The sequence below is a fragment of the Poecilia latipinna genome, unplaced genomic scaffold (genome assembly GCF_001443285.1).
Source record: "Poecilia latipinna isolate Pla-1442-1.1 unplaced genomic scaffold, P_latipinna-1.0 Scaffold548, whole genome shotgun sequence".
Taxonomy (NCBI): domain Eukaryota; kingdom Metazoa; phylum Chordata; class Actinopteri; order Cyprinodontiformes; family Poeciliidae; genus Poecilia; species Poecilia latipinna.
In genome coordinates, this window is record NW_015113164.1 from 121,487 (window position 1) to 148,259 (window position 26,773).

At 40.4% G+C, this 26,773-nt stretch overlaps 1 protein-coding gene and 1 long non-coding RNA gene across 6 annotated transcripts; one reads left to right on the plus strand and one right to left on the minus strand.

The window, feature by feature from the left end:
* Window positions 1-1,105: 1,105 nt before the first annotated feature.
* On the minus strand, window positions 1,106-18,801 carry nap1l1 (nucleosome assembly protein 1-like 1). Of its 5 annotated transcripts, XM_015041363.1 has the most exons (16): window positions 18,689-18,800; window positions 15,353-15,379; window positions 13,847-13,935; window positions 12,895-12,997; window positions 10,025-10,166; window positions 8,873-8,965; window positions 8,614-8,742; window positions 8,435-8,506; window positions 8,213-8,352; window positions 7,991-8,136; window positions 7,882-7,901; window positions 7,685-7,807; window positions 6,857-6,889; window positions 6,726-6,776; window positions 5,346-5,382; window positions 1,106-2,880 (listed from the first exon to the last, which is right to left on the minus strand). In XM_015041363.1, exons 2-15 carry the CDS (start codon window positions 15,367-15,369, stop codon window positions 5,377-5,379), a joined length of 1,164 nt encoding a protein of 387 aa, XP_014896849.1. In that variant the 5' UTR covers window positions 15,370-15,379; window positions 18,689-18,800; the 3' UTR covers window positions 1,106-2,880; window positions 5,346-5,376. The 5 variants fall into 5 exon arrangements, with proteins under 5 accessions (XP_014896849.1, XP_014896848.1, XP_014896846.1 ...); XM_015041362.1 differs by lacking the exon at window positions 5,346-5,382 and having other exon boundaries at window positions 1,107-2,880; window positions 8,885-8,965; window positions 18,689-18,801; XM_015041360.1 differs by lacking the exon at window positions 5,346-5,382 and having other exon boundaries at window positions 1,107-2,880; window positions 8,614-8,748; window positions 8,885-8,965; window positions 18,689-18,801.
* Window positions 2,887-26,040, plus strand: LOC106952923 (uncharacterized). Its single transcript, XR_001426075.1, has 3 exons — window positions 2,887-3,465; window positions 18,083-18,092; window positions 26,030-26,040. It is a non-coding gene; the product is annotated as an uncharacterized LOC106952923 (long non-coding RNA).
* Window positions 26,041-26,773: the final 733 nt, after the last annotated feature.

Here is a 26,773-nt window from a genome sequence, read left to right on the forward strand (position 1 = left end):
CTCTACCATTGTTGAAAATTAAAGATGCAAATAAACTGATCTTTATCTGGGAAATGGGTGCCCGTCAGAAAATTTTTCATTCATTTCATTATCGAGACAAATTTCAGACAGCAATTCAATGACATTTTTCTGACATTCTTATGAAAACATCTATGTTCATTTTCCTGAGCTATTGGGCACAAAGTCTTTTTGTCTGCTCCAGAAAATTTTTCATTGCACCATCTCCTGGTATAAAAGGTGGCACCCGATTAACAGCAGTTATCAAATTTCCTTCCATGAGACAGGATATATATTAGAATGTTAGCTTTAATTAGTTCATATTAAACTTTTCCATGGAGGGTACAAAACGTCCTGAAGAAGGCATCACCATTTTGTACACAAATTAAGTTCAGTAAATGAGGTGATGAGGTACTCGCCTCATCATTGTTTAAAGTAACTTTTTAGAATTTGCTAAAAATGCTGTGGATTCTTGACCTGGCACTGAGCTTAAAGCAGCTAATTATTTCCAGGAGAAATGGAGGCAGCACACCATTCTAGATCTTCCTGTGAGAAACAAACCTGCTCCATCCACTTCCCCATTTCCTTCATTTTGGGAGACTGCTGCCAGAAAACCACTATCGATATACCTCTAATACAGACATGAGTAAAGCGGTTTAAAGATTGTCGTTTTTCTGTTTTACCATATTTAAAAGCTAGACGAGAAGATGGGCCTAAAGAGATTGGGTCAAATGGATCCCATGAGATTTTTACCTTGTGTGCGGTTCAGCAGTCACCCAAAACATGCACGAGCCTTTACAAGATTTGTTTTTAGTGTGTGGTTTCAAAAACCGACAGTCTGACAGGACAACCCCCCTTTGCTTCCACGTTGTCTGACCGTGACATCTGCAGTGCTCCCCCTGAGCATTGTGCGAGGGTTAATTTTAAAAAGTCAGTTTTTTGTTGAGCCTACAGAAAAGACTGGATGCTTAAGCATATTGACTAAGGCTGCTCCATTTCAAAATCCATAGGAGAAATCAACTTGTGATTTCTAAATATCCCCTTTGACATTTACGACTGCAACAAATTGTTCTCAAGAAAAAAAAAAGAAAGAAAAAAAACAAGGAGGCATGTTTAACCAATTTATTCAGGAACATACACGTACAGGTATTGAGTACATTAGTATTTTTGTAGCATAGCATTTCGCCTTGACAACAGCTGCTCAGGAGTGACCGTACAGAGGGCCAGTCGCATCTTCTCTCAATGAATATGATGTGAATGCTCCCTGCAGAATAAGAGATACCCCCGGCTTTCCACAGAGGACACGTTAAGGTCCAACACAACCAACATCTAAAGACACCAGGAGGGTGGCAGGCTAGGATTCCTCTTCTTAGTCCCTTCTTAGCTTTAAGTATTGCTCTGACGTACTTTCTGTGGCATTCTTGATAGGAGAAAATAAAAAAGGAAGAAGGTGGAAGCAGGGATGGAGGAAGGTCATTGGCCAAAACAATGGCTGTGTGATTTCCCCCCCTTTCACAGTGAATTAAATAAATGTACAAAGGACTTCAACCGCTGGGCTTTAGTCTGGACAAGTTGGCGACACAAGAGGTCAGGGTGATAAACGGGGGACAGCAGTAAGGGTAGGTGACTCCGACACTTTTTGCTCATCCCCTGTGCTACATCTGCCCAAAGATTTGATAAAGCTTCTGAAAACGTGCCCCTTTCTGTAGGAAAGGAAATGCACTTAAAAACCAGAGAGCAACGACTTCTGCTCTCCAGAGCGTCGTTACCTGCTCATCATCCCCTCTGGTCCTTTTAGACAGAGAGTGACAAAGTGCTGCTTACAAGGAATACTCTGCTAACTGATGACGCGACACCACTGGCACACCACACACTAGTACAAAGTGCAATAGAACAGACGACAGCCACGCCACAGCGAGCCTAAGAAAAGCCTTATCACGAGGTTACGGGACTGGTTGCAAAGTCCTTACTCAACAGAAATCCCTGGAATGTTCAAGAGACTCTACCGGGCCTATGCCGAGCCCTAGGAGCAAGGAGGTCGGCACAAGCACAAGCAGCGGGGTTTTGATGTATTTTAACAGTCTGTCTAGTTGAACAGCGGCAGACCAAGAGGTTCGTCGTTGAGCCAGTCTGCTTACTGGAATGTATCGAGAGGGAAAACCTTGAGGATGAGCCGCTTCTGGTAGGCAGACAACTTTGGCGTCCGATTTGGGGAGAGAAAGTAAAAGTCGGGAAAACGGGAATGAACACCCAAGTTGCAGGTCCTACGTTTGATGTTGGCAATGCTACAGTGCTAGTTCAAGTGCGTTCAAGGCGCCATTAATAATAATAATAATAATAAAAAAAAAAAAAAAAACACCTGGGACAGCCAGAACCAACCAACCTGGACATTGGTGGAAGGAAGGGGCAACAATTGGAAGGGGTCAGGAGTGGTGTGAATTGATGCCACTATGTTGCAGTCTAAACCACAGCTGTTGTCTAAGAGCAAACACATCCAAAAAACTTCACAAGAACCCAAACTAGTTTAGCGGTGAAGAAACAAGGTCATGCTGTTTGAGGGTGACATTTTCCTGTCGTCTAGCTATTGTACAGAGGAGGACGAGGAGGAAACGGGTCTAGTAAAATATCATGTATATGGAGCCAAACAGCTCGCAGTATATCACCACTGGTTTCGTAACAAAAATCTGGAAACTTTTTCTTCAAATTCCCTACCAAGAAAAATACAAAACATTATAAGGCGATAACTATTTTTTTTTTTATTTGTATGTTTTTTTTTTTTTTTCCTTTTTTTAATTTGAGAAGCCAGTACAGTGCAGTTGATCCTCATCGCAGCCAGGCAAGGACTCACTGTTGCCTGCACTCAGCTGGGGGGGTTCCGTCCTTCTGTAAACAAATCACAACAGGGTGGGGTGTCAACACCAAGCCTCCGTACAGTAAGACAGCCTACACATGAAGCCACGGTCAACAAGCAGCTTGAAGCTGTAGAGGTCACACTGCCTGAAGGAAGGTCACGGCGAGCAGCGTCTATTTGGCTTGTAAGAACTCGGTGCTCTGATTCGGGGCTTTTCAGACCAATGAGGACACTCAGTAATATGACTATATTTGCGACTAAAGTCCTTCAGTTATATAATGGAAATGTCCCCAATGGGTTTTTCCTGAGACTATATCACAAAGTTTTGATTCTTTTCATCCAAGTGGTTGGGCATCATTACAAGTCTGCTCTTTACAAGGTTCTAAACAAACTATCAGGACCAAGTCCCTTCTCGCAAAGTCCTCAATCAGGTTGAGGTCTGGACTTTGACTAGGCCACTGCATTACTTTATTCTTTTCAGTCAATCTGCTGTGTTTAGCATCTCTAGCTCTAGAAAGGTATTCATGTCTGGCCTGGTGGCTGAGGAGCATCAACTCAGGACTGCTAACCTCCTAAATCCTTTGGAGGCAAAACAAGTCCAGATCATCACTGCTCTGGTATGATGTCACTAACATGCAGTGTTTGGTTTGGACACTGGACATTTGGCCTCTTCCTCATTCTGTACAACGGTATTAAAAGAAGTGGAATGCCTGTTTTACAAACAATTTTAAACCCTCCAAAATGTCTTTGATGGGTTTCATTTTTAATCATTTTCCATCATGACTTCATCCACAGAAAGTGCAGAATCTGTGCTTTTTTTTTTTTTTTTTTTTTACAACTAGGCACATTTAAAACCTAACAAAGAGCAGATTTTTCTCATTTCGGATAAAAATACAGAAAATCTGTTTTTACAACTCAAATCAGATGAACTACAACTGAGAGGTAAAAACAAACCTTCAGTTCTGCTTGTAGCTTATTTTGTCAATGTGAGGCAGCAACAGAAACTAAACTTCAAATCCTTTTCACATCTCAGGATACAGAAACCAGGAATTCCCAAACAGAACAAGCGTCCTGTCACACTTTGGTTCGGGTGTCTCTGCAATCAGCTTATTGTTTAAATCCCATTATAGAAAGCACATGATTACTGCTGACCAACATCTAATTGTCAGGTTAGCATCTTAAGGTGACCTGAAATGCAGATTAGCATGTAGCATAAGACAACAAATGACATGTTAATGGGCAGTACGACACCAAATACTTTGCCGTCACATTTATTGGCACCCCTGGTTGAAATGTGTGTAAAGCGTTCAAATTAAACTTGAGTAGCAGAAGCACCATCTCACTCTGCAGGTTTTGGCAGGTCAAGTTTAAGACTTCAACAAAGCCTTGAATGAAACTCAAGACTAAAAAAAAAAAAAAAACAAATATGGGAGATGGTTAACAGATCCTTCTCCATTGCTCTGTGCTGGGAACAAAAGTAAACCAGTGACAAAAACAAACGTCAATCAGCTGCAGAAAAACTTGGATTTGCCAAAACAAGCTAGCTAGTTAGCAAGGGTACATTAGCAGCTAGTTAGAAGTAACTTCATCCGCCTCATGTTACAGAATGCGATGAAGATGTCTGCATGTCACTCCAAATTTTTTAAGACCAATGCCAAGTTTTATTTTTAACAAATTAAGACATTTTAGATTAATTTTAGATACTGTAGTCTTAGGATACACCTTCTCCAACTTGGGAAAATTTAAATTTTTACTGCATGCCTGGTTTGTGGATAATATAGTCATGGTAGGTTTATTTTGTGTTGGTTTGATCATGATCCTGGCAGAAGACCCAGTGATGGTTCATTAGTGTGTGTTTATGGTCGGAGGCCACCAGATTTTTGTTATTCATATTCTGACTAGTTTGTGACGTCAATCAGTCTCAAGGTTAAAAAGACAAATCACAAAATAAAAATTTAAAAAGTGACAGATTGCCAAAGTGTTGGGCAGCCTCAACCCTTAAAGCCAGAGTTTCCTCAATTTTTTTCAGTGAGATGACACTACTGCAATAAAACATCAATTTCCAGGTTTGTTTTTGCTGCACATCTTTCATGGGTACCAACAAAATGGAATTGGTGGTCGCCTACAGCCTTTCTGGGTGTTTGTGGAAACCAGAATTTCACCACAGCAGGAACAAAAATAAGCAAACAGGAGAGGGCTGGACAAGATTCAATACACAGAAATGGTACAGGTGCAAGTACTGATCTCATGGGTTAAACTAAAAAAAAAACAAAAAAAAACAAAAACTTAAATCCAACAACAAACTGGTGGATTAGTGTAAGTGCAGGACGGCGGCGGAGGAGGAAGAGGAGCAGGAGGGGAGTGCAGAGAGACGGCGGATGGAAACCAAAAGAAGGAAAGCCAAACTTAAAAAAAAATAAATAAATAAATCAAAATGGTAAGATGGTGGGACAGGGAGTTGATGGTAGTGAGCTGACAAATCGCAAGCTGTACCTACCAGGATAGGGTTATTTGTCTATAGTCACCATTTAAACCTAGTGAGGAAAAATTTAAAGAGTAGCTGACAAAAGATGCAAGTGACTGAAGACGAAGAAACATTAATGAACAGGAAAACAAACCTAAAGCACAACCAGCAGAATACAGAATGTCAAAAGACCTTGGAGCTCAGGAGGAAGCAGAAATAAGAGCTACAGAAAACGGATCAGAGCCGTGAAGCAGCCCTACAAACTACCTGCTACCTGTATGGAGCTACACCAGCCATTGGTTTGTTTCAACGATTAAAACAATAGAAAACCCAGAATTCAGTTTCTTAGAAAAGTAAGCAGTTCACATCACTGCTAAATTTTGATAGGAGGAGTGGAAGGAAAAAGTGTGGTAGAAAATGTGAGGAAGGGATGAACGTTTTAATTTTTCCCCAGGTACTTGATCTCAAGGAGAACTGTTGTTTCAAGGTCTGCTCAAAAAACACACAAAGTCCAAGTCAATAATTATAAGGAATGTAGGGGGCGCCAGACTGAACAGCAAAGATGATCTGGTGGTTGCTTTCAAAACATCTCAAGTTCATCTTAAAGCTGTGGCATAAAATAAAAATCAATCAAATAAATCTGTGGCACATTGATTCACTAACTGATGCAACCAATCGCTGCGTGCAGATTGGTCACACTTTTCATCAGCCTTCTCTTATTGGTTGCTTTTCTGTGATTCCAATTTTCTAACAAACTGAATTTTGGGATTTCATTAGCTCTGCGCTATGATCATCAGAATTATATAAAATCGTAAAATGACATAAAATCAGAATAATTACAGAAACAAGACAGTACTTCCTAAACTGGAGAATATGGTAATTAAAAATGAACTGTATAAGGATTTTGGATATGAAAATACTGTAACATTGTAACTGTTCAACATTATGTTAAAAAAATTGAAATAAATCAACTAAAGCACTTGCCGGACTAACCACTTCCTGTTTAAAAGGAAACTAGTTGTGTTATTTTTATCATTTTAGTTTCGGCATGCAGCATTCAATTTTAAGCAACTGATAAAAGATGAAATGCAGAGGAGGAAAGAAAAAAAAGCGTTTATATTCCCATCTTTCATGGGGAAACCACAGATAAAGTGGCTGTGAATGAGCTGAATTTGACAGTGTATTCTGTATGCTGAGATCTGAAAAGTGTTGGGAGGACAGCTGTTCTCCTGCTGCGGCTCAGGACCCCCAGGAACGTGAAAAGTGCACTGCAGAGAAAGCTAGCGTTAGCTGTGGCTAGCCTTCTGCCTGGAGCGTCCTGAGCCGACAGCCGGGAACTGCTGAGCAAGGTCTTTTCTCAGGACACCAGAGATCTTTAGAGGAAGTCATCACGGCGTGTTCTCGCCAGCTCACCTTGGGGTCGTAGTCGGGGTCGTTCTCCTCGTCGGCCTCCTCCTCGCCTTCCTGATTGGAGAGAAGCAGCTTTACGTGAGCAACTCTGCTTCAACGCTCGCCTCATTTCAGCTCTTTAAAGCCATGTTTACCTCATCGTCTGCTTCTTCGCCCTCTTCATCGTACTGGAACAGGAGAGGAAAGAAGAAGAAGAAATGCTTTAGATTCAGAGCCCTGAAGTCACAATGAAGCAAAAAATCTGTTACTGTGCAAAAGAGTAAAGACTGGGTGATAAATTGAACATTTTAATTTCTTTTTCCACCTATACACTTCTGGAGTTTTCTATAGTTCAGAGTGATATGAGTGCAGCCATCTTGTGTTTTTGATTTCAGGTCAACTCTGAAAGCATTAGGGACAGACCGTGTCTTTATTTTTTAATTACAAGAGTAAAGTCATGCAACAATAAAGTCAAAATAAAAGAATAAAGTCTCAATGCAAGCAGAATAAAATTGTAATTTTATGAGCAGCCAAATAAGAAAAGTAAAATTTTAAATTAAAATGAGGAATGTTGAGCATCTTGTGAAGTTGTACTTTGGTATAAATTTTACATATAATTCTATAACACTAATTAAATCATCATCGGTAGTAAAACTTTGAAACAATGGTGCAAACAACTTTCTACTTTGAAGAACCACATGTGTAGCAGTTTTCCCTGCTAAAATTGCATCTTTTTTCTTGCTAATATGACAATTTTATTCTTGTCATTAAAAATTCTCACAGCCTGGCCCTGATACTGTTATCCAACTCACAGAAGCAATGAATGAAATAAAAAATATTCTAAAAATATTTTCTGTCTTTTCATTTTAAGAAAAGAAAGCAACCCAAACAAATAAACATCTGATCTAGTACAAAAAGAAACAAAAGTGTGAGGTTTTAATTTTTAAGCCATTTGGCCCAGTCCTGTTGGAGAGAACACTCACGTCATCGTCGTCGTCCTCTATGGCCTCGCCGGTGAAGTAGAGCACGGCGCGCGGTACGATGCGCTCCCGGATGAAGTGGCCGATCTCAAAGTCTGCCGCCAGGATCGCCTCGGAGTCCTCGTCCTGAAGACAAGCGATCAACGTCTCACACTCCAAACAACAGCGTCACAGAAGAGGCGACGCGCTGCAACACTTACCAGCTCTCCGTTTTCTGGAACTGCAAACAAAAAAATAAATAAATAAATGATGATGCTTGAAGCCACCAGAAACAAAAAACCTTGAGCGAATTTAAAAGTCGTCTCTTACCTTCAGGCGGGGTGAAGAAGTTGAAGAAGGAGTCGTTGGGGACGGTCTTGGTGACGGTCCTCACCGTGCCGCGGCCCTTGTGCTTCTGCTTCTTCTTGATTGTTTTCAATGTGACGTTTTTTCCCTTCGTCCAGTCGATCGTGCATCTTTTGGGGGAAAAAAAAAAAAACTGTAAAAAACAAGCATTCTTTGTGAGAATCAAAAGTGGGAGCGAACGCTCACCCGACGCAGCTCATGATCTCCGGCCCGTCGAAGGAGAACGGGTCGCTCTCGTCCGGTTCCGACCTCATCTTGTAGGTTTTCGATAACACTGTGTTTGTGAAGAACTCGTTGGGTTCGAAGTGGAACTCTAATGTGAAGCTCTGAGGAGAGAGAGCACAGATTAAAACAAAAACCAGAGCATTTCACTTCCTGGTTTTAACCATCTAAATAATGCCGACTCACCATTGGCTGACCCGGATCGGAGAACTTTACTTTAATATCTTGTAAATGTTTTAGAACGGGCTCGTCGTGCTCCTGAAAGAGGAAATGATGCCGTTTAGTGGACTATCGGGTCTCGGCCAGCAGGTGGCAGCAAACCATTCGTATTTTGCATGGTTTGTGACCCATTTTCTAATATGTACCTGCAGCATGTCGCTGAGCAGGTCCACGTTTTTGAAAACTGTTAACCAGAACTCTGGGATGCCTTTGGGGTTTTCCTTCTCTTCGTCCTTCTTCTCTTCCTCCAACTTGGCCTTCTCCTTCATCTCATCCTGAACCAGAGGGGGAAAACACGACAGGACAAAGCATTGACAAGCCTTTCGTCTTCATTGATTTTTGATGGACAGATGTGATTGGATTGAAGGGAGACAGGAAGCATGCGGTTGTATAAGTCACCTGTACCTGCTTACTTACTGTCAGCTCTTCCTCTTCATCGGTCTTCCACTCACATTCTTCGTCTGTGGGCTCGTAAGCTGCCGTCACTATTTCGCTTCTCTGCAAATAAATAAATAAATAAAGAAAAGTGATGAGTCAGGAAGAAGACATCAGCAGGTGTTGGGAGCAAATAGTTGAAATTAAACAGTAGGCAAATTGCGACTTCCAGAGGTAAAACCTTTCAATAATACTCATTTTTACTTTTACACTAAAGCTTTTTCTTATGTCTAGCTCAAAACAGTGCAAAACAAAAAAATAAATAAAGATGTTTTTGGTTTAATTATAAATAAAAAATGGATAGAGTTGGAGGCCTTTATTGATGAGGAAGAAGGGAAACTTCTCTCCCGTAGTGGTTCTGGAACCGTTCAGAACCAGTTCTTTTTCCACTGGTACAAACTTTTGGGAAATGGTCCCAAAAAGCACAACCAGGTGGCTTCTGGACCAGAGGACAGAAGTGCCTTTGTTGCTTATGGGGAACAACAGAATATCATTTTTAACAAATATCAAATCTAAGAATGCCAATGTTGGTTTAAGACCAAGGGTGGATTCACACCAGTCCTGTTCAGACCATCTCAATCCAGCTCTAGTTTGCTTGGGGAGGTGTGAACGCACAATCGAACCAAGAAAGTGAACTCTGGCCAGCCTAGGAACCTTGGCCTCGGTTCAGTTGAAGTGAACTCAGGCAGAGTTTGAATGCACATGTGGCTGCAAGGAGAACGGAGACCGCTCCAAAAGCAGGAAGCGAACTATAACACAGGGCATTCTGGGTAAATACAACCATAGCAAATGCAAGTCTCTAGTGCTCGAGAAAAGAGAAATCCTACAACTGCTATACCACTTTTTTTTTCCCTTTCATGAAGAAGAAAGTTGCTCTCATGCCTTCAGACATTTTCATGTCATTTCAGTAATTCTTGGTGCAGCGCCACCCACAGGCGAGGAGTTGAACACATTTCTCAAAGGATTTGTCTTGTTTTACAGTGCAGAGTGAAGGCAAACAGCAGCAGATGAAAATGGAACAAATGTTGCAACTTTGGTCCCAAACCAAACCAAGTCTCCAGACCTGCTGAACACAAAGTTATGGGTTCAGCAGCGCTACATGTCAGAGAGAAACCAACTTACTTTGTCAAAGAGGGGCTGGTAGAGCGCTGCGTACTTTCTCTCCAATTCATGAACTTCTTCGTAGAACTTGGCCTCGATGTGGGCACATTTGACCTGCAGGTTCTTCAAAGCGTTCACGCGTCTCTTTACGACCTTTGGTAAGCTGTGGGGAGCAGAAATGTGGTGTGAGGGGTCAGCTGATGGCTACAGATCCCCACAGAGGAACTTCCTATAGGAACAAAACTGCTTGTAAACAGCAGCTCTAATCTGAACGGCGATGGACTCAACTGTTTCATCACTGCTGGACAGAAAGTTTTATTTTCACCCGTTAACCAGAATCTGCTGGTTTCTGATGGCATCTGAAACTAGTAGTGACTTCAAAACGAAATAAAATAAAACGCAACCGAAACCATAAAGAAAATAAATTGTCTCTCAAAGCTGAGTTTCAAAAAAAAAAAAAAGTAATCAACCTCATTTAATGTTGATTGCTACAATTTGTTAGATAATCCAGCCTAAAAGATTAACTTCATCACCATCATTTACCAAGCCAAAAAGAAAATAACAGTAATCTGCCTGCAAGTAACTTACTCAAACTGCAACTAGGAATTCAGAATAGAAAGTTTTACAGTCATTTTTTATTGAATCATTTACTTTTGTTACCTTTACACCTACCATTTTCGGGTGAAATTCTACAGTTTGAATAAAAAAATAACTAAATTCAGCCATCTGGAACAAAGCAGGTCATTCCTCATCAAGCAATACGCTAATGTGTTCCTAACATTTACACAACAACACTGTCAGCTTTTGGTTTTTATGCAACAATCTGCAGAAACATTTACTGTAATTGCAGCTGCAGTTCCATTAAAACCACTTGCTGTTTGTGGCTGGAACATGAAGAGAAACAGGGGGGCTACAACTGCAACCAGGTCTCCAGCTGCTCCATCTACTTCACATGTCACCGTCTAAACCTCCTGAAGCTCCGCCCACCCAGCTGAAAGCTGGAAAGAGCCGGTATAGAAGGAGGCTTCTCTGCTGCGCAGCAAATTAAAGTGCCGGCCTGATGCTGGCGAGGGAGTGTGTTTGGTCCCTCAGTGCAGGGATGGGACTGGTGATTTCACTGGTCACTGCCAAACACTTGACACGCTGATCAAAGAGCTGCTGGCTGGGGGTTCAGCTGAGGAGGAGAGCAGCAGGAGGCACAGAGAGAGAGATGTTTTCCCACAGAACCAAACATCTGAGCTCAATTAGGCGTAGACAGGGTCGGCTCGACTTCAGGAAAACCTAGTAGGTGAGGAGAACGGAAGCTGAGCGACGTTCAGCATTTCTGTAACATGAACGCAAAGAAAACAGGCAAGCTGAGGAGTGCATAAACAAGAATAAAAAAACCATAACAATGCTTCACATTTGAGATTCACTTGCATTTCAGGTGTGATGTAATTAAGTTCTCCGTAGCGTTGACTCCAAGACTAATCAGAACTGATGAGATCACAGTGACATGTTTTCCAGGTGTCCTTCAACTCTAGATTTAGGTTTTCATTAAATGCTTTTAGATTACAAATGTGTGCAAAACTTAGTCAATATTCCACCAATGTCTGGAAAACAATTTCACAGTTGCGGTGTTTCAGTTAAATAAGAAACGCAATTAAAACACGTGAATGAGTTTGATCACGTGATAAGTCATTAAAAACCATTCATCCTCCTGCCACTTCCTGCTGTCTTCTTTGTATTTTCCATCAGTAGTAACATCAAGTTAATTACATAATTGGGGGGGGGGAGAGAAAATATTTTCATCGCAGTTTTGCAATACACTAATTTCATTAAAAAAAAACCATCAAGCTCAAAAACTATTTTTGTAACTCCAATTTGCAAAATTGTATGTCAATAGAAATGCAGCTACTAGGGATTTTGGTTTTCTAATGCTTTCCAGTTGGGGGAAGAAAAAAAAAAAAAATCAGAATCTGTTTTATACATCAAAGAAAGTCTCTAAGCTTTATAAAAACTGACTGAAAATAGTTATATTCTTAATTTTTGATGCATTTGTTGAACAGAAAAAAGGGGGGTTGCATCCAAGCTGCTGATGACAAATCAGAGCAACATAACTGGTTCTGATTAGTGCGTCTTCTCTTTGTTCCTTGAGTTTAGTTCTGGGGAATGTGTGTGCAAGTAACCGCTCACTCAATTATCCTCTAATTATTATTAATGCGTACCAGAGGAATGCCCTTCACAGCACATTAAAACCAGCTGAGAAACATGGAGGTTTTTATTCAACACTGTAAACAATGGAAAAGCTTTGACTGAACACATTTTAAAACTAGATTCTGGTTCTTCCTTCATCTCCTGTGATCATCCCAGCATTCATCCTACAACTCTATGCCACCGCAGTGTAATGTCTTTTTTTCTTGTTTGTCGTTTATTTTCCTTCTAAAATCATGTAAAGCTCTCAAAATTGCCCTGATGCTGAAAATGTCTTACCCACATTTAAGTATTGTAGCAATAAATATATTACTGCTTTTTAGGGCACAGAAAGCAGTGCGTCAATGTGTCAAGCGAGTTTAAAATTTTAGCATCATGACAACCCTACACACTACTAGAATAAGAAGAAAGGATTTTACATTGTTTTAGGTCACTCGTTTTTACATGGCAGCTTCGTAAATCTGTATATTTTTACATTCAAGCTCCAATTATTTCACATAAATATGCAATTTCTCGCATATCTGATGAGGGGAAAGCTACCAAATGTGGAAAAGAATACTAAAAAAAAAACAAAACAAAAAAACGCCTTACTTTTCCCTAATAAATAAATAGATAATACTTCAGATTAGAGTTTAAGGCTCTCCAAAAACAGTCTGCTCTACATATTTCTCAGCGTTGGGAAAAGCGGAATCTCCCACCTTTCCATGTATCCTGATGGGGAGCCGTTGAGGCCATCCAGCCTTTCCTGCAGCGCAGCCAGGATCTGTGGGTTCTGCATCATCTGCACAGTGAGCTGACGAGCTGCAAGCAAACAGATTTAAAGAGAAAAATATTATACATGCGTCTAAATCTGTTGTTTTCTTGAGCACTGCCTGCTGTTCCCATCTTGAGAATATGATGTTTTTAACAGGTTCAGGGAAGCTAAAGAGAAAAACATGGTCTGAAAGGGTTGTAGAGTTTATATCAAGTCAGATAAAATGTGATGCAAATTCACTACAGAACACATTTTAGCAACAAAGTGGCATCGTCTTCTGATAAGAACTAGCACAGCTGCTGTGTTCCACACGCTGCTAGCACCCATCAAATCTCAGCCAGCAGGCGTGAAGATTAAAGGAGACGAGGAATCAAATAAACATACGTTTCTCAAGCTGCTCGTTTTCAAACAAAAATGCTTCTTTAGGGGGAAAGAAAACGACAGGAAAAAAAACAAAAAAAAAACGGACAGCTTCTTCTTTGGGAGATGATGAAACTGTTCGTCAACACAAGGACTGGCATAGTCTAGAAAACAAAGCTGCTGGTGAAGTTCCCGTCACCTCACTGCTAAAACAACCTGAAAGAGGGACTCTGGAGTGCGAGTGTGTGAGGGTGTGCGTGTGAGAGAGGGAGCATTCTAAGCTTGCAGATTACATGCAGAAGTAGTCTGAACTGGACGAGGCAGAAGCAGCGTTTCTCTCCACAGGAAGCAGCGCGTCGGGGCATCAAAGGAAATGTATGAACATCAGCAGCATCCAAAATAAAGAGGATTAGCGCGTCATGCTAGGTTTAAACAGAAGAACACGACTGCCACGCTGGTATTTTTTTTTTTTTTTCTTTCCACGCCAGTAATTTGCTCCCAACACGAGAAGTTGCTTGTTGCGGTTGAAAGCCGACCTTTGCTGTTCTCGTCCTCTCCGGTCTCCTCCTCTTCCACGTCCTCCACGTCCTCCATGTCTGCTGGGTCCATCTCAGCCTGGTCTTTGCTGCTCAGGGGGGGAGAAGAGAGACGGCGGTCAGCCAAAGCACACACACTTCACACTCCTCCACTCCACAGAAACGATTCAGCAGGTAAACTGGGACATAGAGCAGCAGCATCACATGGAAACTAATTATTTTAAAGATCAATTAATTGATTATTTTGATGATTAAATATGACTTTTTTATAATCCCACATTCTACAGATACTTCATTTTCAAACAACTTTTTATACAATATTAAACATTTTTGTCTCATTAAAATCCTTCTTTTAAATGAGACAAACATTTTATTGCCTAAAATGCAGCAGCAGCAGCTGCAGCATTCCTTCAGTAGATCTGAAATGGGTGAAGTTGAAACTTCACAACTTGAGTTTTGGCTAAAACACATTTATAGACAAAACATGCTTTTTCCATCTTAAATGCAAAGTATAGATATTGTTTGTATAGCTTTAGCTTAGTTGCTGCTTTGAATACATTGGGCGTTTTTTTTTTTTCCCTTCATCAAATGGCCTTTTGAGTTTGTATACCAACGATTAATCATTACTAAATTAGTTGATTATTTCAATCAATCATTTCAGCCCTAACAAAAACTATTTCATAATTATGTTGATGGTAGTTATTTCAATCGGTTAATCTTTGCAGCCCTTTCAGAAATAAATGTAGTTGTTTCAATCGATTAATCGTTTCAGCCTGAGCAGAAACGATTCTAAAATAAGTGATTGTTTTGTTGCTTAACCTGCAAAGGGCATCATGTTTTGAGCTCCAACACTTTGCTTCAAAAGCGCCGTCACCAGCTGAGCAGCTTAGCCTCTCTGCAGCTCGGGGCGAGAAATAATCAATAGCTGGCTGTCAGGGAGACGGATCCGTCCCCACGGTGACGGCTGACATTCACCGAGCCGCTCTCAGCTCTTGACGGATCGCAGTCACCGTCGCTCAAACGTTAGAAAGAAAATGAAACTGTGATGTGTGGTGGTAGCCAGCAGACCTGGTTGGCAACGCTGCCCTCTAGAGGTGACGTTATGCAGACCACACCCGAATCAGTGATGTCAGCAGGTGTCAAGTGACCCCAATTAACTCAGGGGGACATTTTGGGAGGAATTTGTCGATAAAACTAAACACATTCAGGCTGAAGGATGCTATAGTCAAGCTTTAATTTGGCAAGAAAACTCTGAGTTTCATAGTTAGTCTATTGCTAATATTAGGGAGATTTCATATACATATAATTTCCCATTCATATGCAAATACTTTTAAATTAACTTCAAATATCATAGCAGAATTAGTCGTCGTTATACAATTGTGCTACATTTTCGTTGTAGAATACTTTTGTTTGAGGTGATGCACGTTTCTTTCAGTTTGGAACAAAAATAAACCAAGAAACCTGCTGAAACATAATGGATTAAATAACTCGCTGATCGACACTTACTTGTCAATGTCTGCCATCTTGATGATACTGGAGAGATAAAAGAAAAAAAAAAGTCAAGTCTTTTGCTAAAACATGTAATATGTGATAAGGATGGCTACTTATTGTATCATTTATTATGGTAAACGTCTTATAAGAATTCTGATTCACCGTTCTCATGATAAATTCCAGTTAATTCAATTTAAAAACCTCTAAAACTGTACTGGCACAATTGTTCATTTTATTATTTTTTTGTATCTTGTTTGTTCAATGAGGTCAATGAATTTGAAAATATGATTAAATGTAGTTACTGTGTGTATTTTAGTGATGCATGTCACACTACTTTTTGTCGCCGATGTCCAAAAGAAGGAAATGGGGAAGCTTTGCAAGAACTATATTTGTGTTCTTGGGGCTATAATTGCCGAGTCATACAGGTAGCTAAATAAAAATAAAAAGAGTAATAAATAGTTCTTATCAAAAAGTGGAACACTAAATGACAGACTGGCTGAGAAAATGGTGCTAAACTTGGTCCCTGACTGCCGACATAACTGAGGTGGGAAATCGAGCAGATCAGATCTAAAAAAAAAAAAAAAAAAAGCAAAAAATAAAAACTTTTAAAAATTGGCGTCTTCAGGAAAAGCCTGATCGCTGCACCTCGAATCAACATTTATGACCAGATGCAAAAAAAAAAAAAAACAATTGGAGGATGTACAGATTCGCTGTCGGATGACGCTCACTACAGAAATGTGTCGTTAAAGGATATCTGCATGACAATCAGCAAGTATGAAGACGACGACTCGTTCAGGAGGAAGAAATGGAGTCAGAAGTCTCACCGCTTCCCACAGAGGGATTACATGCAATGAGGAGAGCAAAGTCTTTCCTTTCTGTTCAGAGAAACCTGCCTGGAAATGTCTGGAGTCTGTGTGGATGGTGGAGAAACACTCAAGAATCCTCACTTTGTCACTTTAGGTCTACAACAACAGCCTCCAGTGTTAAAAAAAAAATAATTCATAAACAGTCAAGTTCCTTCCCACTCAACACAGATCCTGAATTAGTGAACAATCAAACTCTGAGCCCACGTCGTCTGAAGGAAAGTGTAACCAGAAATTCTGTCCAAGTCTCCATTTTTAGCTAATGATCATGTTGGTGTAGGCTGGACCTCTAGCATTAGCTTTTATTTAAATCATTACACATTTACTTGTTGCCCACTTGAGCTGGGAAGAATAGATTACCATGCCAGAGACAGATAATTTGGCCTTCTTCCATCACATGGGAGACACCTTTGTTTTGATCCAGCAGTTTTAGCCTTCAGGTATATATATTTTTTTTTTTAAATGCAGCTGCAACAATGCTCTTAGGACAACAAGCAAACCACATTCTGGGTATAATGAAATCTGTAAATAAAATGTTACAAGCCTCATTTCAGAGTCCACGTCCCAAGACCTGTAGCTTAAGTCAGATGCAGTCACAGGATTTTAAAGATGCATTTAAAAAAAGAAAAGAAAAAAGAAAAGAAAAAGGTAAGCCAACAGCAGATTGCTCAAGTGTGCGGGTCCAAAGTGTATAAAAAAAGAAAGTTGAGAGGAAGGAAAAGATGCAGTAAAAAGAAGGTCTCAGAAGCATTCTAAAAAGGACTGTCAAGCCCATTTAAGAGTTTGGAAAAGATTCTCAAGGCTTGGAATCCCACCAAATATCAATTAATCAGTCTCACGGATAAAAACTGATGCACTATTGCTAAATGGTTCACTCAGGTTTTATTAAATGTGGCCTTTCAGTAGGACAGCAAGGTACAACAGTCTGCAGGGAGAGTGTAGAGGCTTAGAACCAAAGTTATTTGTAGTATAATTTTAAGTATCTACACTGATTAATTTGGCTATGCCATTTGCTGCTGTTGATGTTTTTTGTCCTGTAAATAAATGCACAGTAAATACCTGGACAGTATAATGACGTTTCTTTGGAAAAAAATAAAATTAAAAAAAAATTAAAAATAGATATGAGCAATAAAAAAAAATCCCCCAAAGGCACTCTCCATTTTGACTTTTCATTCGCTTTAAGCCAAAATCATCCTTGAAATGCATCATTCCATGTATAATGAGTCTATGTAATATGACTTTCCTATTTTGAAATATGAAAATAACTTTTGCTTCACTATCCTACTTTAGTGACATGTGCCCATATGGTATATTAAAAAATTGTTTTTTAAAGAATTTATTTCAAGCCAATATTATCTCAAAACAAGCCACAGTGGTTTAGCATTTCAATCTTGTACAATCAAATCAAAAACTAAAAAATAAAAACATGTTTAGTTAGAAAGATCCATCCATCCATCAATTTATCACCACCCGGTTAACCCAGGATCGGGTCTCCGGGGCAGCAGAGGCCCTCCTGGCCCAGCTCCTCCAGTGGAACCCCGGTGCGTTAGAAATATGTTTAGGGACAGAACCGCGGAGCAGCAGATTACTGGGCCCAACTTTTCTTTTTGTGGAGAGCCGTTCTCCTCCTAATCCCGGCCACGACCACGTGTTGCACGCTGAGGTCTGCCAGACCATTAGACTAAGCCTGGATGGGAGGCTGCGCGTGTCAACATTTAGCCTTCATGCAAATTAAAAAAAAAAAAAAAAAGTCCCCAAAACCCCCAAGTCAAGCTATAAATGTAGGTCAGTATTTAGCCCCGGTGTGTTACCCGGTGGAACTCCAGCCGGGCCTCCCGCTTCTGCCGCCGAGCAGCTCCACTAATTCAGGCTAGTTAGCTAGCTTCTATGCTGTTAGCTTGATGCGCACCACTCAGCCCGAACAAGTGGGAGGAACATCTCAGTCAGACGGGCAGGCAGGCTGCCCCAGCTACATAATGTGGTCCAGTTACTAAGCGTCGCTATGTCCCCGACACCACGTTTTAACCCCCTTTGTCTTATGCAAGACTCCGGGCGGTCGTCGCGTGCGGTCAGCTCCTAGCGTCCACCCCGCCGCTCCCCACCCGGAGTATTACCGTCCCAAAACATAATGTTAAGTCTGAAAATACAAGAACCTAAACACGTGTCAACAAATGCTATAAACGTCGGAGCTTATAGCAATTATCCTAACGTGTTGTCATGTTAGAGGAATAACTAGTTAAAACCTTCCGGTAAAACAAAGAGAGACGGAGAACGGTTGTTTTATTCCTCTACAGGCGTGTAACGTTATCACATCATGGAGGAGCCTGTCTCAATGGCTGCTGCCGCTATCTCGTTTTGACTAGCATTAGCAAAGCGATAAACGTCTTCCTCGCGTCGTTTTCGCCAGCTGACAGAAAATTGAACTCCGTGGGCAACGCAAAAGTTTGGGGCGTCGGCATCCGAGCCCTTCCCAAGCGCTGTCGCTTACCTTCGCTCTGCGGCCGGAGGATGAACTGGTCTAGCGGCGCTGCGCAGTTAGGTAGTCTGAAGAAAGAGACTCCGCTCCGATGGCGGTAAAAGGGAGAGAGATCCCGCCGCCTGCGCTCATATACATCCAACGTCATCACGCAAACCTGCTGTCGCCGAGGCAACGCTGCTCATGGGCGGGGCGAGGGTGAAGATTCATCATCAAAACCAGCATCCTCCTTATCTCGACATATTAATGCTGCTAATGTAAAAACACAAAACCTTGTTTCTTGCTCTTCTTCAGCGTTTTTATTTTTTCTACCCCTAACCCTATTTTTCATAAATACCTCAGAACGTGATTGTGCGGACTGGAAGTATCTAAGTCCCTTAATCTTTTTTCATATTTTGTCATGTTTTAAACACATATTTCAATGTACTGAGCCATAAAACCACGGTGCAACCAATCCCCTTCATGATTCCTCTGATTGGATAATGGGCTCCACCTGTGTCGACCATATATCCAGCTGTTTTATGAAGGTCTTAGAGGTTTGTAAGAAAACAAACAGCATGGATAGTGATGGAGAAGTTTAAAACAGCGATAGGTGGCAAAAATATTCCAAACTATATCTCATGCAGCAAGTTATGATTTAAGGTACAGGAAGTATGGCTCACTGGCCAGGCTGTTCTGGACCCTGGCCTGCAATGCGAATTAGTCACAGCCCAGCAACAGCTGATTTATGTCGACAAAATAACTATCAGTCTACAAATCATACGAAGCATTATATGTAGTTTTATAGTCTTAGTCATATAGAGGATGTTGCAAGCATATAAAAAACTGTTTCCCTGAGATAAAATTGAATCCTACAAAGAAATATGATGGTGGCAGTGTTATGCTGTGGGGGATGCTGAGATCCTGGTCTGAACTGATGGGAAGATGGAGATCCTACAAAAAAAAAAAAAATGGAAAGAAACACAGGTACAAAAACCATTTGTTTATTAATAGTCATACTTTCCAGTAGAATCACCACTGATAATGTAACTTCAAAATACATCACCTTTATATAGTTTATGTACTACTTATGTAACAACCTGTAAGCATTTTTGGAGGACTGTTAAGATCAACTTTTCAAAACAGGAAATGAAAGGTCTGTTCAATCTGCCACAAGCTCTGCATACAGGAAGCATATTCAGCCACTCACAGTTTGAGAATTCATTCAAAAATAACCGCAATATTTCACTTAATGGTTATTTTTAATTTAGATTCTCATCTGGCTTCCGTTTGAAAAAAGTAAAAAAAAACAACAAAAAAAAACACTGGTGCAACTCGATCAGAGTTTCTGGTCGATGCATTACTCAGCAGATTCATGTTTCTTGTATGACACCATGTCGACTTCAAGCATTTTTATATGGCTAAAGGAGACATTTAAAACATTTTTGATGTGTTAAATTTTTTTCCTAATATTTCCTAATAGTTTTCTGTCTTCTTCAGCTTTTTAAATTAGCTCGGTATTTAAACTATATTTTTGGCAAGGATTACGGTTGTGTCACTTTCCTCCCCCTAAGCTCATCTTGACAAGGAAATATTTTTATTGTCATGCATTCTTTCATAGTTGACTGACTTTATGTCACCGTGGCGACTTCTGTTGCTACCAGATGATAAAATGAGCAAATCTAAAATATGATTTGGACATACTGTGATAAATTCATTGTTCGTATGGGTGTGTGTTAGTTTTTATGAATTGACCCAAGTTGTGCCCTGTTAAGGCTCCTTTTTCCATATTTTTCCACATATTCTAATGCCGCTTCCATCTTGTTTGAAATTAAATACGACAGATTTAGCCGAAGAGGCTGATTTTCATCTGTAGTCCCCTAGCAGGTTGTTGCATGCATGCATAACCACATACATGTGCTATAATTCAATGTGTAGCTAAAAGTAGTGTAATTTACAATAAACATTTAGAATATAAATAGAAACTAAGTCTCATCCGTAAGATTGAACAAAACAAAAGCATTTGTTAGTTTAAAAATGATTTAAGGCATGAGTACAGTTTTGATTAAGTGATTTCCTGAAACAGTTCAATGATGTAATAGTTCTTTGTTCTAAAGATAGTGTATTCAATAGAATACCAAGAATTTGAAGTCGGAGCAGAAAATGAGAACTGACCAAAACAATTTTTCCTACACCTTCTTCTTGTTTCTCCTGAGCTGTAGATTCCTGCAACTCCTCCAGAGTGACTGCCGGCCTCTTTGTTGCTCCTTTGATCAACGCCATCTTTGCCTGCCAGGTTTCGGTGAACGGCCATGCCTTTAGGTTTGCCATAGAGATCCACTTTTTTCACTTCTGATACCGATATCTGAGGTTTAGTATCTGCTGATACCGATTCCATAGAAAAACATCCAAATTCACTTAAAACATTTTTTTTAAACACAGGCAAATATACTGAATTACAAATTTGTTTCATAACTCTGCAGCAGTACAGTACAATTAAATACACCAGTAGATTCACAAGCTTGGTTAAACTTGTAAAAACAATGCAACTTTAATTTCTTCAATTGGGAGTATAGTAGCCAATGTAAAATACATAATAAAGAAACAAACTGAAAAACATTGACTACTTTGGTCAAATATGTAAAAATAAACTGCAACAAACCTTTTTTCAGAAATTCTAAGAATAATGTGAAATAAATAATCAAGCATGACTCAGAGCAGCAAGAATTACACTGAATAGATCTGACTTACAGGTCTGGCACATCGTCACCGATACCCGGACTAGAATTTTTTTTCAATATTGGGACAGATACAGATAATAATATCGGATCAGTGCATCTCTATAGTTTGCCATCCATTTTTTAGACGGTGCATTGAAGCTGTTTAAGGCTTTGTGTTTGTATGATTAAAGTACAAACTTGCAATCTGTTTGCTGTTTACGCCACATGACTCCTAACCTGAGATTTGGTCGAAATCTCTCACAACGCTATAAAAAAACACATCTTTTTCGAGACCCCGAACGCAGCCAGAAGGCAAGACTGTGAGAATTTGTGAGTGATTCATCCATGAGACAGGATCAGTCTTCCTCTGAGCAATATCTGGCACCAGCCCAGCGCTCCGTTTTTAGGTCGTTTTCGCTCAGGAGAAATACTTCCCACAGTCTATTTGTGTCAGACAACAGGACTACAGAGCTCCCTGACTCATCGTCAGCTGAGCTCAGGAGGAGACGGAGGACGATGGGCCAAAACCCCAAGAGGAACGGCTCTGTATCGATGCAGCATCAGGACCAGTTATATTGAGATCAGAGTGTATAAAACTGTAAGATATGATCAGAATAATTATGCAATGGAGATGGACTTTTATTTGTAGAGACTATTTGTTAAAAATACGTGGAAAACGGAAAGAAGGTTTAGTTTTTGCAAAATATGGGTCTCTTTGTGTACCCAATATATTGTTGGTACTAAAAAAGTATTAGATATCAGCCGGGGCGGTTTTTATCGAAAAACAACCATCAGTCTTCATATGAATTTAATACAATCGTAATGAAAGTGTCATTTTAAGGATGCGTCACACAGACTTGGCGCTTCCTCTCTTTAATCTCGACACAGAACAGCATATTAGTTCTTATTTAATGCACCATTAGTTAAAAAAAGAAAAAAGCTTGCAGTTAAAAATGTTCAAAGTTGCAGATCTCCCTCCATCATTAATAGTGCAAAGAGATTGTAAAACTTAAATTTTCAACCTGAATGCATTCGAGGTAACTATCCGATATGCGCTCTCCCCTTCACAAACAGCCAGGTCTTCGCTTCTGTGTGTGCAAACAATAGGAGAGTTATTTATATACCACGACTTGAGAGCTCTAGTGAACTGCCATTAAAAGGGTGACAGTGGATCCTAGAGAGAGAGAGAGAGAGAGAGAGAGAGAGAGGAAAAGCGATACAGCTCAGGGAGAGCTGTGACATTCTTCTAACATTTACAGAGCCAACTAATTAACGGGAGCAAGTGTGTTTTTTTCCAACTTAGCAGATTCTAATTTATTTCTTTGTCGCTGTAAGAGTGGAGGAGTTCTGAAAACACCTGACACACTCTGTTCTGTCCTGCTTCCCCAGTACGACTCCCAATACACTTGCTGGTCACCGCTTTGGCTTTAAAGGCTTAATGAGAAGTTTTCCTCCAAATGTGAAGCACCTGGATCTACAGATCAATGCTGGAAGTGTTATAGGGAAAGAAATTGAGAGTCCAATAAACAGGTACACTGAAAAAACAACTAATCTTACCAAGTATTTTTGGTCTAGTTTCTAGTGCAAATATCTTAGTACACTTGAAATGAGACAAAACTAACTTACAAGTAACTTTTCAGCAAGATATAGGAGCTTGTTTTAATAATAATAATTATTTAATATTTATGAAAACGTGCTAGTTTCACTGGCAGACATTCTTCCCATATTATCAGTGAAATAATCTGACAATGGATTTGAAGTATAAGAAGATTTTGTGAAGCAACCAAAACAGACAATGGTCAATCATAGAAAAGCCTTTTCCACCAGTAATGTGACACTGGGTAGACCGTCCTAAAATGTCTCTACTTTTGCGAGTTTTGAGTTCCAGCTAATTGGTATTTCAAAGTGCTCATAATTTTATTGACCAAAAAAAATAATAATTCCCTTTATAACTTCAGACCATGATGGTGCCACCACCACCTTTCACTCTGGGATGTTCAGTGTTGTTCACGCATCAAACAAACCTTTGGGTGTTGAGGCCCAAACGCTGGTCCTAAGTACAGACTGAATACTGCAGTCTGATCAATGAATTCAGGTGACCATAGGTGTGTAAAATTAAGCACCAGGGTATAAAGACTGGTCCCATAAACATTTAGGATACCATGATAGAATGCCAACCAATCAAAATCATGACAAATTCCATCTTGATTAGCTTATGTAATTGTTAGAGAAAACTAAACGTTGGTTTTTAGAAAGAAAACTGTGCAAGAACGATAAGTACGACACTAGGAGAAACTAGCAAACGACTGTTCAAATGATACTGCTCATTGTTGGGTCAGTTAGATTCGCTAGTTTTAGACTGAATCAGCAATTGTGTCGCCACCGGAGCTCAACGATAGTGACCCACTCTAATCAATACTCAGAAACACACTCACCGTGGAACCTTGTCAGAACAAACACCAGCTTGCTTTCCAAGGGCACCTGGTAGAGCTGTGCAGAAAAGCACGGCCGCGGCCATCAGACTGCAAATTACTGCAGAAATCCTCCCCGTCGCATGGCGAGGCTCTCTAATGGGCTGTTTAATGAGACCATCAAATGCAAATGGGAGTTTAGTTGTGACTCTCAAGAGCCCCGGCTAGGCATTTGTCTCCGCCGCATGTGTGGGTGAATATTCCACCTCTGCAATTTTCCATTCAAGAAGGAGACGTAACACTTGGCCCAGGGTGAACGCTTGCGGGAAGTGCAGACTAATGTTGCTGCACAATGATAAGAGGTGTCAATTCTGTGAAAACAATAGGAGTAAACATGCAACTTGACAGAACAGTTAGACTTAGATGGAAGAAATAAGCAAGGTGAGATACCACAGACGAAAGAAGGAAGTGAAGGATCCCTGGTAGAACTTTGTGGATCTATTGCTTTGTTTTGGACACGTTTGCTGAATTTTTCACGTACTTTCAAGGACTTTTCATAGAACTCTGAGTGCTTTTCATGAACTTCAGCAAACCTCTCCTTGTGATTCCTTTGGATACTTTCTGAGTTCTTTCCAGGCTTTGCACAAACTTACTTGGTTTTTTTCGTGGAACTTATCTGGTAATTTCCATGAGCTTCAACAGAACTGTCCGGGCGATCTTCTGGATTCAGGAGATCTCGTTGAACTTACCGTGTGCTCTTTAGGTATTTACTAGGTACTTTCTGGGAACTTACAAACCACATTACCAGAACATTCATTTCCTGGAAATCACTAGTTACTCAGACAGAACTTAATTAGAACTGAATTTCCAAAACCAAACAGTGGTTTCTCTGGATGAGAAGTTTTGGGAGTCTTATTCAGTACTCTGTCGTTGGAAATGAGAAGACTTGGCTTCGTAGCAGGTTTCATTTGGCTTGACATGGTTAAGCTAAGCCATAAACCAATCGTTTTCCTTTTCAATTTCACTTCTTGATTGAACAAATATCTAGTTATTAGTGACCCTGGCAAGAGAAGAGTAAAAATACATGCCATCATTCTCTAGTTTGCGATTATTTTCACAAAGTTTGGTCTTTTGGACATTTCTTGTTGCTGCTTGCAGAAAGGACACAGGGGATCCCTGCCAAAAGGGTTGACCTTTTCACTCACCACTCTGCCCTCCTGCAAATGGCTTCACTGGAAAGACTGCTATAGGCGTAATCCCCTGCTCTCCTGACAGACTGAATGCCAGCCCACGCTCTCTATCTACCCCTTTGAAGCACAATGGGAATGTCGGCTTGATCCGAACTTCGGCTGCAAAACCCGTCACCGTCGGTGAGAGGTTTGATTTCCTGTTTCAGCCTCTGCTCGTCTTGAGGTGACGCACGGCTGGGTTGCGCGCTCCCATAATTAGGAACGCGGCGCATCCTTTGAAGAAAAACAACAGGTTAGGTTACAGTGCTGCATCAGAATCGAGCACGAGAACAAAATGTCACGTCTGTAGCGTCGCACGTGGGGCAGCGCACGCGGCGGTGCTGATTGAAAGACCGATCGGGACATCTGGGGATCGGTTAGTCGGTGGAAAAATAGATCAAGCCTGGCAGGAGAGCGAGAGGAGAACAGAGGGAGGCAAGTGGCAGCTGTCTGCCAGCTCCACCTGATGCAATAAATACTTAATTAGCATGGCACACATGGTACAAAAGGATGCCAGCAGAGGAGGGCAGGGGGAATGAAGCGCAGAGTGCATCAGTGAGACTCCCACATCCTCTCCTCCCTTTTGAGTGAATCTGCCAGCTGTGAATTCCTGCGTTTTGTTCTGCAGTGATGTGTCTGGACTGACATGATGTGGCACCTTCGTCTAATCTCCCAGCAAACAAATAACACGCAGTGATGTAAAAAAAAGAAAAAAGAAAAAAAAAGAAAAAGAAAACAACCCTCACATCTCCAGAAAATAAAAATTATGCAGGCATAAGGGGATCAGTTTTATAACTTTTCACTCTTTTGCCATTCATCTGTTCTGTACAGCTCCCTTTCTATTGCAAAACCTTGTCAATATCCTGCTATTGTTGAGAAAACACAATTTTGTAATTTTGGTGTTACCATTAAAATAAGAAAATGCAATAAAAATCACGTTATGATTCATTAAAAAACATGCCACATTGTTCTCTTACCACTTCCTGTCGTCTTCTTCGTCTGTCCAGTCAGTAGTAACATCTGGTTACAACTTTATTTTTGTAATTTCACTTTGTGCAATGGAAACAGCATATGCGGTGAGACTGAAATTTCTTTTTTTTTTTCCTTTCAGCGCGGTCACTTCTGGGTGAAAACCTAGCAGATGCAGAGGAAGCCTAGACTCAGTTTTATAGTAGCTTTCATTGTCATACTCTCAAATGCATTCGGAAGACTTCTCATTTGGTTCCAAAAATGAAAAAAAAAAAAAAAAAAAAAAAAAAAAAAAAATTGTTTAAAAAATTAGTTCTTACCGTACACAAAGATTGGGAAAGGAAATTGCAGGTTCAAAAAGTTTGAAAAACTAACTTGGTCTCCATTTTTGTTTTACTCTTTACTCTAAAATCCTAGAAGGTTAAAGCCTTCCTCTGAACGACCAAACATTTAGTTGTCTGTTTCTGAGAACTTCTTCAGATGGAGTCGACTAACTGCTAAGAACAAGCAAGCCGGAGCGAGAAGACTGCATCAATGAAACACTTTGAAGTTTGTGGTTGCAACATGACAAAATATCTTCAAGGGGCATGAATACTTTTGCAAGGTATGAATCATCAAGAAAGAGTGGTATTTGACGCAAAATGTCTTTGACGTAGTAGTAGCAACACAAGTCACGTAATGATTGTTTTTCGGCCGGTGTTTCCTCGTGTCGCTATAGACAGAAATATTGACCCTCCACCCCCGACTGATGAATTAGCCACAGTCCAGCTGCTGTTTATTCCCTCTCAT

What these genes read in the sequence shown, in the direction of transcription:
- nap1l1 (XM_015041358.1), bottom strand. An exon ending in AGAGGACGAGAACAGCAAAG is followed by an intron (nt 12,998 to 13,846) that starts GTCGGCTTTCAA and finishes GTTTGCTTGCAG; the next exon opens with CTCGTCAGCTCACTGTGCAG. An exon ending in GCGAAGAAGCAGACGATGAG is followed by an intron (nt 6,777 to 6,856) that starts GTAAACATGGCT and finishes CTCTCCAATCAG; the next exon opens with GAAGGCGAGGAGGAGGCCGA.